The 18,986-nt window shown below is 43.1% G+C and overlaps 2 protein-coding genes across 3 annotated transcripts; one reads left to right on the top strand and one right to left on the bottom strand.

Annotated features, from left to right (window-relative positions):
• Positions 1-533: 533 nt before the first annotated feature.
• LOC308173604 (serine/arginine-rich splicing factor 3-like) lies at positions 534-9,069 on the bottom strand. Of its 2 annotated transcripts, XM_080548632.1 has the most exons (8): positions 8,959-9,069; positions 7,831-7,895; positions 7,345-7,555; positions 6,958-7,104; positions 4,661-4,693; positions 2,621-2,704; positions 1,968-2,054; positions 534-1,247 (listed from the first exon to the last, which is right to left on the bottom strand). In XM_080548632.1, the coding sequence occupies exons 2-8, from the start codon at positions 7,835-7,837 to the stop codon at positions 1,220-1,222; spliced, it is 597 nt and encodes a 198-aa protein (XP_080404758.1). In that variant the 5' UTR covers positions 7,838-7,895; positions 8,959-9,069; the 3' UTR covers positions 534-1,219. The 2 variants fall into 2 exon arrangements, with proteins under 2 accessions (XP_080404758.1, XP_080404759.1); XM_080548633.1 differs by lacking the exon at positions 2,621-2,704.
• A 1,033-nt stretch (positions 9,070-10,102) lies between these two features.
• Positions 10,103-18,477, top strand: LOC308173603 (nuclear transcription factor Y subunit alpha-like). The gene is made up of 10 exons (XM_080548631.1): positions 10,103-10,186; positions 11,625-11,731; positions 12,789-12,932; positions 13,068-13,205; positions 13,317-13,425; positions 14,179-14,336; positions 14,532-14,705; positions 15,748-15,855; positions 16,448-16,477; positions 17,306-18,477. Exons 2-9 carry the CDS (start codon positions 11,654-11,656, stop codon positions 16,457-16,459), a joined length of 921 nt encoding a protein of 306 aa, XP_080404757.1. The 5' UTR covers positions 10,103-10,186; positions 11,625-11,653; the 3' UTR covers positions 16,460-16,477; positions 17,306-18,477.
• The last annotated feature ends 509 nt before the right edge of the window (positions 18,478-18,986 follow it).

The following is an 18,986-nucleotide window of genomic DNA, read 5'->3' as shown; positions in this document are numbered from 1 at the left end:
TTGCGTCAAGTCCCCGCCGCTTTTTAGGTAGGGAGTCTGAAGGGATGTCCCAGTAGGGCTTTGCTGACTGTTTTGAAGGCTTACACAATGCATCTTTACAAACTCGCCTGTAGTCAGTCTGTTAATGACCAAAACATTAAGGAGAATGAGAAAACAACAATATTTACTATGTAGGCTTTATTCTTTGTTGTAAGTGTATATTGTTCTAAATCTTTTTGAAAAACTATAAGGATTGGCTTGTTCCAGGGACATTTGCATTGGTGTAGATAATATTTGGCTAAAAAGAGTAATAGGATTGATTTATAATGCTGCTGCCTCATTGTTACAGACTTTGCCAGTCGGTCAGGGCTCTGCGCCAGTCACGTGACTGAAAACTATGAATAGTGACCTCTTGTGGTAAATCATAGAAACCTAAGTAGTAAGAATCAGAGGTGAGTGAGGGGCAATCCTAACATAGTACTGAACAAACAGAAAGATATACTTTGCACTTAAATTGGAAATTGTAATAAAGACACAAGACAACCAGTTTTTGTTTTATAATTTAATGAACATTACGAAATAGTACAAATATCAAGGAAAAGAAAAACATAGGAATCTTGTTAAGTTGAAATTGGGACTATTGTATTAATTGCCTGATATTTCTCCCTTTGTCTTATAATTGCAATATCCAGAATGCCATTGCCATGACTTATCACCAGATCAATTAGACAAGATTCAAACAAAGGGTCAGAACAGGATAGGATAGCTATCCCCCACCCTCCTTCACACACAAAACAATCCTGCTGACCTGGGAACTTTGACCTTCCTACTTAGAACAGCATGTTTCAGTGACGTGGTACATTCATAGACATACATACAGAGACAGAAAGCTTCAGGCGATTTATTGATGACATGGAATGCTGCTGGAGACTATAATAATAATAATATAATCAGCACTGACAGGACTAACAGGACATCTGAATCAAACATCACAGCTGCATTACACCCACTTATTTACAAAATACAGAGGAATTGGATCTCTTGCATGTCAGAGAAAAAACTAATGAAAAAAATCTAAAGCACTAATCTATTTGATTGTTTTTGAAAATGAAAATGAAAAAGAAAAAAGACACCACGTGGGTGTCCATTGGATAAGTCCATCACATTAAACAATTCTCGATTAAGAGACGACTGTTCATTCATCTTCGCCTTCGATCGAATGTGACTGACGTGCGTCTTCTTACTTTCTCTCGTTAGATCGGGAGCGGCTGTGAAAAAGAAAGTGAGAGTTGCGGCAAAATGTTTATCTGAAACACTCACGAGCTCTATGAACAGTGAGACATCGGCAGCACTTCCTTCCAGGGCTAAATCGTAGCACTGTACCATTACATCACTGCCATTAACATGGTGGTTTCATTGTGACATTCATATATATTTGCTTTAATACTAGGGGTGTAACGGATCGGATCGTGTCGCGGTTTCTGAGTCACAGATCGGATAATTTTTTCGGATCTACACTACATTTTTTAAAATAAAACCTGCTTTTCCCATGAATTCTGTAAAAACACCACTTTTATTGTGTGAAACAAAAACAACATTCAAGATGTCAAAACTGGTCAAATATATATCTACCATTCTACACTCAAACATTACATATTATACTGAAATACGCATTCAACTTAAATTATAGTGCAATAGGAAAGAGGGAGGAGGCACCTGGCTGCAGCAGTGAATCACTGGGCTCTTTAAAGCAGACAAATAAACATGTTTTATGCCACTTTTAACTAAATAATAAAGTGAAACCTTCCTTTAAACATGGTACGAAAAAAATTGCTACATTATCAGAAGTTGTCGAGCTGCCTTTCTTGCCTCCCGTTAACACACCAGGGTAATGTCACGTCAACCATCAACCGTGGGGGGGGCGATCCGTACGGATCAAGGATCAGCCGTCATCCATTACATCCCTATTTAATATCATAGCTGCTTACCTCCTTGATCTAGAGAAGGATTTTGAGGGTTTATTGGTCCTGTCCCGTGACAGAGATCTATCCCTCCTCCTGTCTCTGGAGAGAGATCTGTAGGGAAAAAAACAACAATTAACTAAACCTGGGGGGTATTCCATCAATGTCACTATAGGAAAATCCAGGCTTATTATTATTTTAACAAGTCTTGCGGCTTGTATCTTGCAGAATTTATCAAAATAAGCCTGGATTGAATACCGCCCTGGAAGTGAATGTTAGCTGGGTTGAAAACAACACTTGTTAAGTCATACTGAAAAGCCCAATTTAATAGAATCCAATGTCACAGGACATTAATTCCACTTTAAGCATGCAATAAATGTTTTCAAGTTTTCACACAATCAGTGGGTTTGATAGGACCAGAGACAGGCTTCAAAAGAAGCTCCTTCATCCAAGTGTTAATATAGTTAACCCATACAGTGTTTCCCCTAGGTTTGCTGCCTTGGGGGGGTGGCATGGGCCGTGGCATGGACCCCCCCCCCCAGGGGGTAAGACCCTGCGACATACCAGCGTCATGTCCAGGGGGTGTACTAACTTGTACAGGAACGCTACGGAAACAGGAGAACCATCGGTTCTCAAGGCTACTTACTTATGTGGTCTTGACTACCTGTCAACTTTCTCACCTGGTTCTTGCTCTCTCTCTCTCTGGTGCACCATCCTGCTTTCTCTCCTTCTCTCCCTCTCTATCCTCCTCTCTCCCTCTTTTACTGTCAACCAAAAGGCAAACATAACAACCAGAGTATTTATAATCTAATAAGGAGGTATAAATTGATCCATATACATTTATAACATAATTATAATTTAATATTGGATTGCTGTGTGCAATGCAGTCAGATAATGTCATTTTGACTTTACTCTCACCTGAAATAAAATCGTATGTCCAACTATAAAAAAACGGACATTTCCAATGCTTCAATCCACTGTCCATGTACTGTAAATATGCCATGATGGTATTACCATAAAGACCAATTCTAGCAGAATAAGAAAGATAGTATATCTACTAGGGATGCACGATATTATCGGCACCGATATTTATCGGCCCGATAATGGGAAATTAATGTTATTAAATATTTATCGGTTTTATTACATTTTAGCCGATATTGAGCCGATAATATGAAGCCGGAAATATTTCTGGTTCCGGTTCTCGCGCTCATGCTGCTGCGCCTGCGTACAGCCACGCAGTGTATAGACGAGAGCGAAACATGGCTTCCCCGGTGTGACATTCTTCACAGTTTCTGAGGCACGTTTGCAATTTGCAATACATGTTCGACAAAAGTTCGGAGAGGAGGGCAAAGGTCTACGAGTTACAACACAACGAATCTCATAAGTCACCTTAAGATTCACCAATGCAATCTTTACAAGGAAAACATGCACTTTTTGTTTTCCCATGTCAGTGCAATTTATTTTGAATTCTTATGCAAAACGTTTGATGGGCTTTATCACAACCTACCTCATCCTCATGCACTAAAAGTAGCATAGCCCTTTCCAGTTGCTTTATTAAGCATACTAGTGTAGCCTACTATGTGCCTTGTGTCATTCTGTTTATCTGCAGACTAAGCAGCCATTTGGCACTAGTTTCTGTAAAAGTTCTATAAAACTTTTGGTTCTTTAAAAGTCTTTATTTTTGTATTGACTTATTTATGCATTTTCAATTTACAGGGATAGACAAGATGCACTTTATTTTTGACACTTTTTTGATCTAATTACTCTTAGGTGAGCCTTTTTTGTTTTCATAAAAGGAGGCCAGATCTTGGCTGAAAAAAGCATTGTGCACTGTCTATAACAGATTCTGTTTGTTAGAGGAAATAATAAATGAACATTTGAAGAGTCAGAAGTGTTCTCTTTGTCGTGTTAACAATAGTGAGATTTGGTGAGATCACTATGGAATATTAAATCATCAATCTTTGCTCACTACATAGCCTTTCTTACCTTCAGGTGTGCATGAACTACAGGTTATCAACTGTGAAATTATATCTGTTCTCATATCGGTTCTCATATCGGTTATCGGCCACGAGAAGCGGGTAAACATCGGTATCGGTAGGAAAAAAATGCATATCGTGCATCCCTAATATCTACTTTAAGTAAACTAATAAAGTGCATCCAGTTAGTTCTTTAGCTGGCATGTGTGCAGCAGACTAGCTCATCTAATCACCTCTGAGCTAGCTAGTTAGCTTGATAGTTCTTTGACACTATTTTACATACCATGGAACTATAATCAGACACTTTCTAGTCACAATCATAACAACCAATTTGAACCAACTTGCTCTGTTAGAACACTCATCAATTATATTTGCTAACGTTTCAACTTGCTTACTTTCCATCTGCAGACATCTCACCCTGCAAAAACTCTCTCGCGTCGCGCGCGCACACTCGCACAATCTTGTGTGGAGATAGGTTTGGCTATGCGAGACTACTGCCGGACTAACGTTACCAACGAGCCCATGGGCTTGCCACTCGCCAGATTCGGGTTGGGTGCATTTACAAAAAGCGGATATTTTAGCCTACTTGTCAGATGTTTGGTGTCTACGTCCGTAATAATTCCTCTTTCTTGGGGGGGCGGCCCGCTCAAGGCAATGGTAGGGGAAACACTTCCATAGGATGGCTGTTACAGTAATTTGTCCAGTGGTGTCTAATATGCAAGACATGGTCAACTGGTTACATACCTGCTGCGACTGCGACTCCTCCTGCGTGGGGATCTGAGGGGACAAGTGAGGGGGCGTCAAACAGAACACGGTGCATCTGCGGCCCAGTGATACCCAACCCCTTCCAAAATGATCTGACCCCCCCTCCCCCACAAACCCTAGACAGTACCCTCTTAACACAGCCCCTCAGCGGGCATCAAGCTATTCTACACAGGGTGGCAATAGAAGACTGTGGAGAGGGCATTTGTTACTGAAATTCAGTCAGCATCTTCCTTAAAAATGTCATGGTTGGTTAATACTGCCGGCTGAGTGAATGTGGCAAAAAAAACTGCTTTGAGAAAGAAGTATAATTACATCAAATGGGAAGGGGGACGGAAATGGAGGGTTGTAACATAACCAATGGTAAAATAGTGGGTAAGGGGGGGGGGGCTCTTAATACTGCAGTAAACTCAAGGTTACCCACTGAGAACAAGCGACAAGCACACACCAGATTGGATCACTGTGACCCAACCGGGGCGGGCGATACAGTAACCTTTCGAAAGGGAAGCACTGATCAGAATAGAAACACCTTCACAATTATGTTCAGACCCCCATGATTAACCAGGTAGGTTATATACTGTTATCATCCAAATTTATGAAAACGATGTGGGTTTTAGGCACTGGATGTTGAGCCATTCCCCTTTAACAATGAATTACAGTAGTAAAGTGAGAAAAATCAACCATGTATGATTCAAATAAAAAAGGAGAACCTTTTTTTAACCAGCTGTCTCTTCACTTTTAAAACTGTAAATCAGCAGTGTACTGTATGAAGCAGGAAAAACTTACTAGTCTTTTGGTTTTCAACAAGCTAGAAATGACGAAGGGGAGGCAGACTGTAGGCTGGGTAGGCAGAATTGGCTGAATAGGACTGGCCAGATGCTGCAAGGTGATTAGTTGGCTGACGGATGGGGGCTGGCTGTGGATTTTTCCTGCTTTTATTGGTTAGCCGAGGGCTGCTGCTGGTAGGTTGTAGTGTAGACATTTGGTAGCGTAAAACGCTGATTGGTCGGGAATGTGAGGTGGGCCGCTGCCGATTGGGTTAAGGTTGGAGGAGGAGGCTGAGAACGGCATGCTCAGGAACCAATGGGCTGGTGCAACCTGACGAGTGGCCATGCCTGGGTCATGTGCACACCAGCCAAGCGGATTGGGGCACGCTGGTCAGCGGTCACATGATGCTGAAAGAGGACTAGTTGACTGACTCAGAGGGTGGTGAGAAGAGGCATGGTGGTGACTCTGCAACGGGGTTCATTTTTATTAATATAGATTGTAAATAAAAAAGCAACCTCAATGTCAAGAAAAAAACTGGCATCACAACCGATCTAGCATCATTAACCAACTTTCATACAAAGAGGTGCTGCTTTGAAATGTTCATTCACTTACTTCAAAAAGCTAGCTGTGAAATTTTACACTTTGCCAAAGCCTCAAATTGTCTTGAAAGTGCCCCGCGGTGGCGTAGCGGTCTAAGCACTAGCCACTAGTGCAAGCTGCCCACCGGGGACTGGGATCGAATCCCGGTCTCGCCAGATCCGGATATGGCCGAGGCACACAGGGAGCGGCATATTGAGCGGCCGCTCCAGAGGGCGGTATAGGACTATTTCCGGACAAGGATCCTTCGCGCAACAGCGCCCCCGGGGTGCCGGAATAACGGTGCTGGGCTCGAGGAGCCAGTCAGCTAGTCTGCCTGGCGATCTCCTTTGGGGCTGCCGGCCACGGGGTCGTGCGGCGGATCCTACGCAATAGGCAGGGGATAATTGGATGCTAGGTTGGGTTCAATTGGATACCAAAACTTTAAAACACATTTGGTGCTCCAGACAACAGTGGAAGAAGGCCGAATTTAGAGAAAGATGTAGCAGCAGTAAATGCAAATGTAGTTAATTTGGCATACAAAGCAGCACACTCCTTTCAATTTACATTCTACCCACCGCCTGGATCTTAAGCTTCCTGGAACTCATGTTAAAATGATCAACAATGGCAATGAAGATGAAAACTGCATGCCTTCAGGATCACAAAGCAATTTGAGTTGCATTTCATGTACGAAAGGCGCTATATAAATAAAGCTTTACTTACTTACTTACACAACACAGTCATGACTGTAGATTACCATGGTAACCAAAGGTTACCAAACAGTCAGAGCTAGGCTATCAACACATGTTGCAAATCACAGGAGACCCAGTTTGGAGAGGGAACAGGAACTAAAAGAGTTAAACTAAGAAAGGGGACAGAAATTGATTAGTTGTCTATTTAGGGCATTGCTATCATAAATAGGGGTGATGAGTTACCTGCGCCTGGCTGGGGGGCTGCCACCACGCCCCCGCCTGTAGTCATCGCGACCAGGACGCCTGCTCGAGGAAGGGGGGGTCCCCCGGGTGCGGGTGCGCTTCTCGCCATTGGACAGCTCTACACGCACCCGGCAACCACATATTGTCCTGTGCAGCAGATCAATAAGGATTTAGCCCCAGGACATGCAGTCAGGAAAAGCAACCAAAAACAAATTGATCGACATGGCTTAGTTTCATTCCCTTTAGAGTGGTTAAAGGGAGAGAGCTCATCAACAAATAGCTATCCACACAAATTGTTTCGATCACTGGGTAAGTAGGCTAGAATCAAAGGTGTTTTCTAATCGTAACATCCATTAAAACACAGTTTACTTCTCCAGACATCTTTACCTTCCGTCAAGCTCCCTCACAGCATCTGTGGCGTCTCTGGGATCTTCAAATTCTACAAAAGCAAAGCCCGGGGGGTTCCTAGCCACCCACACGCTGCGGAGCGGTCCATAGTAGCCAAAGGACCTCTCCAGTTCTGTTTTGCTATCATTGTTCCCAAGGTTCCCCACATAGACCTTGCAGTCCAGGGGACAGTCTCTGTGCTTGGCTGGATCTGATAACAGAATGGTGCAGATTTTATACATTTGATTCACCTCCTGATCAAGCTTAATCAGCAACGTGAGAAATGTAAACGTAACATGCATTCCACCCATGACATTTCTATGTGAAAGGTTCCCGTCAGTTATATATAGAGACAAACCAGAAAAGCTACTTCAAGCAGTTCTGGAATGTGCCAGCAGCTTCGTCTTGTCTTGTGACAATCTGCTTGGCGTTTCAAATGCACACAATGTAATTTAGCATGCAAGGTACGAAAACACAAGTAATTACCTGCCATTTCAACAGGCCTCAATTTTCAAAACAAAATTGATAAGTCTGCAAACGTGAATGACAAACTGAAAGAAGAATTGTCCATTTAGATTTTCATGTCATACACATTTTCCCACACATTATCACACATCATGACAACAATGTAAATTGAAATATTGTATAATTCCATGTTCAATCATATACGATCATTGTTTTTCTTGGATTGATGAGGCCTGTCTAAAGATTCAATTTCCCCCCTACATGAAGGCACATTCAGACAGCCAGATGGGTGGTACAACAAGCAAGCAGATGTGTGGTAGATCATTCTGGTAGAATTTGGAGTAGGCTGCAATTGGTCAGAAGAAATTGTAAAGCATGGTGTGGAAATGAATAGCACATGGAAATGCATAGCACGTGGAAATGCATAGCACGTGGAAATGCATAGCACATGGAAATGCATAGCACGTTGAAATGCATAGCACGTGGAAATGCATAGCACATGGAAATGCATAGCACGTGGAAATGCATAGCACGTGGAAATGCATTGCAGGGAACTCTTCTCCTTTCCATGACATACTCATACTGCATCTAAGCTAACTGATTACTGTGATCAGTGATAACAGCTAATGGAAAAAGTGTAACACGGTTAGCTAAACTTGGCCTTTCACTTTAGATATAATCAAATCAAAAAAAGAGATTAGCAAAATAAACGTTGGTAAAAAACTAATAATAATAATATGTGTAAGCCAGGTGTGCATTTCAAAACCCCCCTCACACCCCCCCTCTCGCCTTTGTTCACAACAACTCAAAATGGCAGATGTGGGATATCAGTTAGCTTAAAAAAAACGACCAAGATTGCAAGATAAGTTAGCATACTACAACATATCTACGGCAAAGACAGGTAGCAAAGGCCGGGAACATGCAATTCCACGTTTATTGCAGCATGTTTTAACGAGCTGAATGCTACATTGCATGTTCGTTGTGATAAATCCATGTAGCATTCAGCTCGTTAGAACATCAGGGTTAGCTAGTTAGCTAGCAGTGGACCAGCCAGGCTCGAGCGTTTGCTTGTCTGACGAGATTGTCACAAATACAACGACTACCGCAGAATACATAACAGTTAACTTATGACATCAGTTTTATATTTACCGTATTATTGTATCGCTCTCGTGAAACCAACAGTCTACCGATAATCTACTGGTTATCTTGTCCTTCGTCGTGGCTTGCACAAAAAAACGCCGTGAGAACAGGAAATCCTTCTGGCCCCTACCGGATGTCCTCCTGGCCCTACCGGATGTCCCGCATCTTTGAGCGAGGCCAATAATAATAATAATAATAACAACTTTATTTTGTATAGCGCTTTTCCTGCAAACGTTGCAGCTCAAAGGACCCAAAGGATGGGTTTTTAATCATCTTAATTTAATTATTTTGTCATTTGGTATTCCATTAAACGTCGCTAAAGGAAAATCCATTCATCAGAATAAGCCTGGATTTACCTTTAGCAACGTTGATGCCCCCAGGCGGGGTATCGTATACTGTTTACTGTGCAGCCTCAAATTTCACAATGAAGTGAAAATAAACCTGCCTGCCTATTAACATTAAAGAACGTATAATCATGGACGGATTACCTCCGCTTCTGGCGTCTGCGTCTCTCTCCAGTCAAAGTCAATGGTCAATTGACTTACATCATGTTAATCACAAGGCATGTATAGTTTTCTCCTGCGTTGAGATGGTTAAGTGAGGGGGAACAGTTGTTCCGCAAATCGGCCTCGCGCAAATACCCCTGGCCTAAAAATGTCGTCGCTAGAAGCGGTATGCTCCATGTCTTAAGTGAGTGCATAAAAGTCAGTTTGAGACTTTAAACATGTCCACTAGTTGGCGTTCACACACTTCAGCAAAAAAAAAAAGCAAAAAAAACTCCACACAGTTTGAACAGGGTTTTCTGTTCTTGTTTTTGACAATTTTTGGTCAAAATTGAGCTTTTTACATAATCTGATCCATTAGGTGTTTATTAATGCCTGTGTGGTGTTATTTTTAAAATGTTGACATTTTTGAGTCAGTAATTAATAAAATACAAAGGTTCCATCTCACAGAACATAATGGAATGCCAAAACTTTGACGCTCAATATCTCTCAATGAACTGCCCTGAACGGAGATGGAACCTTATCATTCTAAGCTCACGTGGTGTCTCTCTCTCAACTCTCTCAAAGGGGGAGGGGCTTCAGTATGACAGAGTACTCATTGGGCTACTCCTAATTCACACCGCTCCAGTCATACCATTTGTCGGACGGGGGTTCATCGGAAAAGTCGTGAATCGTGATTGGGTTTGTGTGTCTCTCATTGGAGCCAATCAGCGGAACCGGGCGACAGAGACACGGTGAGAGCTGCTGCGGGCTGAGAGAGATCACTGGTAGACGGGGATTGGTGAATGTTATTGACCAACCAAATTAGCTAAAAAGGCCCACAAGTTGCTAGCGCGCGCAATAAGATAAGCGTGTTAACCAGCTAGTTAATAACAGAATATCTACCGTAAACTTTCGAAAACACAACCGTGTGTGTAGCCTCTGAATGCATGTTTTTATGACATAGGACATGTTTTTATAACGTTCTCGGTATCTTAGCGGAGGCACACAAAGGCTTTAGCGTCTGTCGTGTTGAGCGAAGTCATAACATGCTACTAGCTACCTAGCTACCTAGCCTCACGTAGCAGGCGCCCCCAGTGGCTGTGTTCGGATTTGCATACTAGCATACTCAATGAGTATATACTAGCATACTGCCTACTAAATTCACAATAAGTAGGCGATTCTCTCATACTCAAATCTCGCATACTGTACCGTGTGAACGCACTGCATACTCAAAATCTACGTCATATCTAGTATGAGTAGTATGCTAGTATGCTATTCCGAACACAGCCTGCCTGTGTCTCATTACCAGCCTGGCTCAGCTTAGCTACTTTCTTTCTCCCACAAAAACAATGGATCTCTGTAATAAAATGTAGCGTATTGCATTCATTATAAACATTCAGGGGAAAAAAGGTCCCTAGTTTACCTCACAGACAAGACAAGTCCCACGAATATAACCTGGCTGTGTCTTTCAGTTTAGCTGAGTATTGTAAGACAAAGGAGTGTCGGTAGCCTAGCCACCTAGCATCTCCTAGCATAACACACACCGTAAATAGATGACCTCCCAAGCCCAGGAGATGAAACCCAAGACAGATTGTGAAGTTATAGTCATAATTTAAGACCATACATTACATACAGTACTCACATGTGGAATTAATCACATAACGTGACGTTAGAATTATCTCAATTTTTGGTCAAAATTGAGTTTTTTTACATAATCTGATCCATTAGGTGTTTATTAATGCCTGTGTGGTGTTATTTTTTAAATGTTGACATTTTTGAGTTAGTAATTAATAAAATACAAAGGTTCCATCTCACAGAACATAATGGAATGTAAAAACTTTGACGCTCAATATCTCTGAACTGCCCTAAACCGAGATAGAACCTTATCATTCTAAACGGAGATAGAAGTCATAGAACCTTATCATTCTAAACTCACGAAATGTGGAATTAATCACATATTATTTATTATTATATAAGAAGGGGGGGGAATGGCTTACTGTAACATAGGTACACCCTTAGCTTTTACATGCCAGGGTCAGCAGACAAGATAACAAAGCAGCATTCGTGTTTTTGGTCTAATTTGAAGCTGGGAACTTGTCTTGTTCATCTTAACCGTGACCTTGGCCCCAGAGTAGCACCTCACAGACTTGTGTGTTAGTGTTTACCAATCCATACTGTTGTTGTTTTCAGACCTGAACTGAAGATCAAGATCAGTGACGATGGAGCAGTACACCACCACCAATGCCAACGGCGAGCAACAGATAGTAGTGCAGACAGCTGGTGGGCAGCTTCAACAGGTAATTTGAGGCCCCAACAGCCCTTTCACAGATTTAAGAGTTAGCCTAACGTATTTACTTATATTATATATTTGCTCTGTTCAAAGATGGTGTCTCTCTCTGTCAGAATCACTGACCGGGAAGTATTTTAATATTCCAAATGTTGTATTCATGCATGGTGGTGGTGGCATACGTGCCTGGGTTCTGGGGCTGTTAGGCTTTGTGTTTTTATGTGTAGGTAGGTGTGTGTGTAGCTCCTTAACACCAACACTAACACTATCTCTGGCCTCAGGGCACAGTGACTGCGGTCCAGTTGCAGGCTGAGTCCCCTTCCTCGGGCCAACAGGTTCAGACACTCCAGGTAGTGGTGTCCAGACCTCCGTGCCCTTACCCCCTCTCTCCCCTGTGTTCCCCCTCTCCTGCATGTGCACTCATCTCTATCTCCTTTCCGGTGCTCAGTTGTGTATGGGGCGCTCGTCAACATCGTTAGCAGTTAGCACTAGAGCCTGTGATCATAGTGTCGTCTTGAGTGTCTGTCAGTCAGGCAGCAGAACTCCATCCGTGTCACCATGTCCATCTTGCTCGTCTTCACTCCCTGAGATTTCATCTCCCGCAGGTGGTGCGGTCGCCTACACCACTAGAACAAGGTTGCGTGACGAGACAGAATATTAGCATGCGTTCTGGAAGTCAGGACCGATATAAATGTTGTGTATTGTATGTGATATTTTTTTGGTTGTGCCTTCTTTTGCTCATGTGTACCCTCACTCACTCACTCGACATCTTGCGGAGATTGTCGAACATGCCACGGGTGCACTGACCGTCATTGTCACAACAGCTTTATATGATTTGGTTACGTTAAGTGAATCATATCTAAGGCTAAGTCGTCAGGTTTCTCTTCGGTACACATGCTTTGCATGGATGTTCTACTGTGATGCGTGGAGTGTGTCTTCACTGCATGGCTGCTGTTTCACTGTACGTGTTGTTGACGTGGCCTCGTTCTCTTTCACTGACTCTCTCTTGCCTCGTTTCACCCTCTGCTTCTTTCTCTTATACTCCTCCCTCTCTCTCTCTCTCCCAGATGCAGGGGCAGCCGCTGATGGTGCAGGTGAGCGGGGGTCAGCTCATCACCTCCTCGGGCCAGCCCATCATGGTGCAGTCCATGGGGGGGCAGGGGCAGACCATCATGCAGGTGCCTATGTCTGGAACTCAGGGACTCCAACAGGTGAGTTGACTGTCTTAACACTGCCACACTTTCTCTAAACCTGCTGCTATAACAAGATATTGTATAACCGTCCATAGATGGTAACGTATCAGGGAGGCAACTGACTTTTGCTCTCTGGTGTCTCCTTCGATGTAGATCCAGCTGGTCCAGCAGGGGGGGCAGACTCTCCAGCTCCAGGGGGGGCAGACTATCCAGCTCCAGGGGGCGCAAGGCCAAACCCAGCAGATCATTATCCAGCAGCCTCAAACCGCTGTGACCGCAGGACAAAACCAGGTACGGTGAACACACACACACACGCTCGCATAGATAACGAGTGTCATGATAATGCAACATGTGAGTGGTAATGGTTGCTGTTGTTGGTGGTTGTTGTGGGTTGTTCCGCAGGGCCAACCAATCACAGTGCAGGCCGGGCAGCAGGTGGCGCAGACCGCCGATGGCCAGACCATAGTGTACCAGCCGGTCAACGCCGACGGCACCATTCTCCAGCAAGGAGGTAACCTCCTCACAGCCACCGTAGAGAGTCTTGTAGGGAGGTAACCTCCTCACAGCCACAGCAGAGAGTCTTGTAGTGTTCTGATGGGAGAGCAGGTTATTTGCATGGCTTTTGCCGGTGCACCCTTCACTACTCACCACTGCGATCTGTACAAACTGGCCTTCCCTCCATACCATGGAGCTTCTTCACACATCAGGCTCACCATCACGAAAGCCTGCACTTTCTTCCGTTTTGCTGCAGCAAATGATTGGACCACTTTGCAGAACACAGTCAAACTCACAGCAATCACATCACTTACTATCTTCAAACAGAAGCTTCAACAGATCATAGTTGACTGTTGTCCCCCCCACCCCACATACACACATGCATGTGCACACACACACACAACCCCCCCCTCTCTCTTTTTACACATAGGTTAGTTGACTTGTTTTTATTTATTTAATCTTCACCGTCTTTGCCATTCTCATGTTATTGTAAATCAATTGGTTTTATCTGGTAAAATCAATAAAACATTGAAGCATGCTCTAGGTCGTCTCCCCTTCTTAGTTAGCATCTGATTTTAGATATAGGTGAGCTTTGTTTGTTTTATTTGAAGTCCAGGGGGGTATTCCATCAACGTTGCTAAAGGAAAATCCAAGAGAAAGTCTCTTGAGACATGTCAGAATTAGCGACGTTGATGGAATACCCCCCAGGAGTAGTATAAAGCAGTCATAATACTTTGAACTAAGAGTCCCCACCCTGCTGATCCCTCAGGTATGATCACCATCCCTGCCTCCAGTCTGGCAGGTGCACAGATCTTACAGGCGGGCAGCAACACCACCACAAGCAACAGTGGTCAGGGCACGGTGACCGTCACACTGCCCATGTCTGCCATGTCAGGGAACATGGTCAACGCTGGCGGCATGGTCATGGTAAGGTCCCACATCACGAGATGAATGCAGACAGGGACACAGGGTCTGCGTGTATTTGTGCTTGCGTGTGTGTGTGTGTGTGTGTGTGTTTTCGCGTGCTTGCGCGTGTGAGTGTGCATTTCAGTGTGTCTGTGGGTGGGTGGTTGTGTGTGGGTGTGGACACCTGTCTGATCCCTGTGTGTGTGTCCGGTTCAGATGGTTCCGGGCGGTAGCACTGTGCCTGCCATGCAGCGGATCCCTCTACCCGGGGCAGAGATGCTGGAGGAGGAGCCCCTATACGTCAACGCTAAGCAGTACCACCGCATCCTGAAGAGACGGCAGGCCCGCGCCAAGCTAGAGGCAGAGGGCAAGATCCCCAAAGAGAGGAGGGTGAGTGGAGGACGGATTTGTGTGCAGTTGTTTTAAGATGATGAGAGAGCCAAGCATAGTTGGGTTTGTACCAGAGTTTCTGGTTCTGATTCTAATTCAGTGAAAAGTGTATTGAGTATGAGGGCAGTGGAGGGTGTGTATTTGTGTGCCTGTTGTAAGGGAATTATTCAAGCAAATACAAAATAGATCACGGTAGCCTGGTTTCTTCAAATGCATAGGAAAAGGTGTTTAATTGTCTTTTGCAAAAGGAGAACACTTTACAAGCATGACAGACAAAGTCTGACAGTAATTTTAATTTAATAATTTTGCCATTTAGCAGACGCTTTTATCCAAAGCGACTTACAATTACGAATTACAGGGACATTCCCCCTGGAGTAACTGAGGGCTAAGTGCCTTACCCAAGGGCACACTAGTAGTGGTGTGGCTTCAGGCGGGATTTGAACTCACAACCTTCCGATCCCAAGTCCAACTCACTATCCACTAGACCACCACTACCCCTGCAGTCAAACCGTTCTCAGGAAAGTGTTTACAGAGAGGAAACATGGATTTCTATACACAGCTAACAGTCACGCCCTCAGGTGAGGTCCAAACCAATCACAGTGAGGGAGGGGAGGTCACATTTACAGTGAAGATGAAGAAGAGGGATGAAGGTGATGCGGGTGACTTTAGCCCTCCCTTTCCAATGGTATCACAAAGGTGGAGAGGGAGGGGACATGAGTGAACAAAGGCAAAGCGATCACCTTGGCATGATTCAACATCGCCATGGATTTCTAGGCGTCATAGACAGACTAGGGAAAACAAAGGAGGTGGTCAAGCCTTTGTGACTATTCAAATGTATCTGTTGAGCAAATACCAAATCTTCAGCAGAGGAAAACCGGTTTTCATTGTCTACCAGGTTAGGGTCGTCAATGGGTTTAATCTGCCCAGACAGTTAGTCGCAAAAGTAACTAGTGAGTAAGTATGACAAATGATTCTGAGGGCATGTTTGTCTCGGTTGACAGTATCAGAACCTCTGTGTGTGTTTCTTTTGCTTTCCCCACAGAAATACCTGCATGAGTCCCGGCACCGCCACGCCATGAAGCGGAAGCGGGGCGATGGCGGACGCTTCTTCTCGCCAAAGGAGAAGGAGGAGATGGCGTTGGCCATGCAGGTGAGGGGAGCCCTCAAACAAGAGGAGTTTAGGGATTTCGAAAACCTCTCACCTCTCATTGGGCAGCCACTTCCGCTCCATCCCTTGGCTAACCGGCAAGCTGCGCCTCACTTCTCCTCTTCGCTCGCTAGCACCTGTCCACTGTCCCCCCACCTTGCACCCTTGTAATCCTCATCCCAGCTGCTTCTTTCTGTACGCTCAGGCTGCTGTCGATTGTATCAGCTACCTCATTTTGTATGAACAATTTGTTTTTTTTTAAAAACATTTTATTAAAACACTTTTTCAGACTGTAAAATATTTTTTTTTTCTTTTTTGTTTTGAATGCTTGTATATTTTTGGGTGCTTTAGTGTGGTATCTTTCCTCTGTCTACGTGTGTGTACAAACCACATCATTCACATATAGCTGTACATACCAGAAGAGTCTTACTTACCAAAACTACAGGACCATAGTGTTGAATGTTGTTGTTTTTGTCCATCATAGTGTTGCTTCATTGCTGTTGTGCTCTGCTTTGCTCTGCCTCTCTGTGTTGTGTTGTGTTGTGCTAGTATCATGCTGGAATCCTCTCTCCTAACCCCAGTGTTCTTTTAACAGTTGCAGGGCTAGGATGGGGGTGGTTTAAAGGTACTGTATGATTTTCTCACTAAAGAGCAAAAAAAGAAACCGTATTATTTCCAAACTTGTGTCAATGACGCATTATGATATGCATCTCTTGCATAACCAGATTTGATCCCCCAACTTTTGATTGCTACTCTCTTTGATTGTTTCCTCTTAGGGAAAATGCAAGAGACATCTATGCTTTACTATGTATGCATGTATTCGCCCAATAAGCCTGAATTCTCAACTGTATTATTTATGTTCCCTCAAGGCTCATAGATAATAGTGTTTTTGCATGATTCCTGTTTCCATTTTGTTTGAGACTTTTCTGTATGAGTCAATGCTGCCATTTTCTGTCAATCACCTGTCATTATCCATGTACGTTTGTGTCTCTTTGGATCTTTTTGTATGAATGAATAAAGAGTTGGCTTTCAGTTTTTAACTTTTCTGTAAGGAAAGTCTCACTATCTATTAAATGTGATTCAAACTTTCTACGGCAATCAGTGTGTCTATGGCAATCACATGGATCTAAATTGTATCGGTTTCTTATAAGAAGCAAAGCCCCCACACCTTTATGCGCTGTCCTGCTAAGGACCTTAAAGAAATGTAGACATGCAGGACTTTCTTGCCATTGTCGAAATTGTACTCGTAAGCACAGAAAAGAAACACTTTCTAGAATTAAGATATAGATCCTTAGGGCCTCTTAGTATGAAAGAATCATGCATACCACAATATCATTGACAATTACCACCATATTATACCCAATCATAGGATAAAGCCTTTACATGATGGTGGCTGGCTGCTGTAAGATGTGGCCATTTTGTCAAGGCTGACCTATCCTCTTCCTCTCGCCAGGTACAGGCAGAGCAACAACGGGCTGGAGAGGAGGCCGTTGGGCAGATGGTCAGCGTGTCCTAACCCCCAGCTGCCCTGGGAGGCGGCGGGCGTTTGTGTGTGTGTGCTTGTAGGATTGTTTCTGTGTATGAGGGCGAGTCATGTGTCCCTCAGAAGCCAGTGCATTTTAGTCTCCTTGTCCTACTAAGGACTTTTACTACCAGCTCTCATGTCCAGCAGGGTGATGGAGAGCAGGACAGACTGGTGTTGGGGTTGCCAGCGCTTCTCAGAGCTTACTACAGATATGTCCTTCGATACTTAACCGTAACCATGGAAACACTTGGGGAGAGAGTCTCGGATTATAGGAAGTTTTACAGACTGTGGTTTACAATGCGCAGTTGAAGCGAGGGAACGCCGCAAATGTGTACAGTATTCACTCTTAATCTTTCCTTACTTATTCCATGTCTTTAAACATTGCCTTTGAGAATGTTACACAAGAGCTTGATGAAGACACAAAACCTTATATCCTCCCCCTATATGCCTAAAATGGTACACAGTTGTTTGTTTTCTAAAGCTCTTCAGAAACATTGCAATATATTGTTTGTTATTGTTGGCCCAATTTCTCTTTTGCAAACGTATAGAAGATAAGAAAAGTAGTTCATATTGTCAGTGCATATTATAACCATTATGACTTTGCTGTCTTCGCATATGTGTTTCTTTTAACACCATTGTGTCAATTGCATCAATTACCATGACAATGGCTGCCTAGTTACTGGTTTAGGTCCCAACACACCAAGTCCACTAGATGTACCCCTGTAAAATACACCTCAGTGCAAGTACAGATCATTTAGCACACAGATGCTGTAGTTGTGTTGATTTATACCAGGCATGTGTGTCATTTTTATAAATGCAGTATTCTTGGTGAAAAGAGCAATAATCAAAGGGCTATTCCATGGATTTTTAAATTCTGGTTTCTTGAACATTTTGGTCATTCAGGTTTCCCAGACACGGATTAAGCCAAATGTCAAATATGTGACTACTTTGCACATTTAATAGAGAATCTTCATTGAAGCTTTTTTAGTTCAGCAGTACACTTAGTCTGTATCCAGAAAACCGTGGGATTTAATTGTCTTGTAAGAGTGTTGTAATGTTTGTATTATAAGTGTTTCTTTGGAAAATACATTGCATGTAAGTGTATACTGACAAACTTGACATTGAATAAACTTGACATTCTCTGCAAACCTCTTAATATAGTCCTCAAGGCAGAATACATGATTGTTAAAGAAGAGATAACGGGGCAGCAAATGAGTTTGCAGATGCATAAACACATTTCACTTATTTATAGATTGAGACCTTCATTCCCCCGGAGCTGATAGTTTATAATTAGTTATAATCAAGTTATAATTATAATATATAATAATATAATATAATTATAATATAATAATAATAATATATAATATAATAATATAATAATATAATAATATAATATAAAGTTATAATTAGTTAATAATTAGTTAGAATCAAGGGGCAGTGAGTGTTTCAAAAAAACAAACGACAAAAACAAAACATTCCCAAATACGATACTGACTGTGTGACAAACTGATCAGAGATCCGTTTTGGCGATATCGCATCGTCGGACTAAGACTCGGAAATAGACTAAAACTGACCCTGGGTCGGTGCTTGGGAACAGCGAGTTTGGTGG

This window comes from Nansenia antarctica (assembly GCF_963989245.1).
Source record: "Nansenia antarctica genome assembly, chromosome: 18".
Lineage (NCBI taxonomy): Eukaryota > Metazoa > Chordata > Actinopteri > Argentiniformes > Microstomatidae > Nansenia > Nansenia antarctica.
Note: the sequence above shows the minus strand (reverse complement) of the source record. Positions and strands in the feature narration are given on the sequence as shown.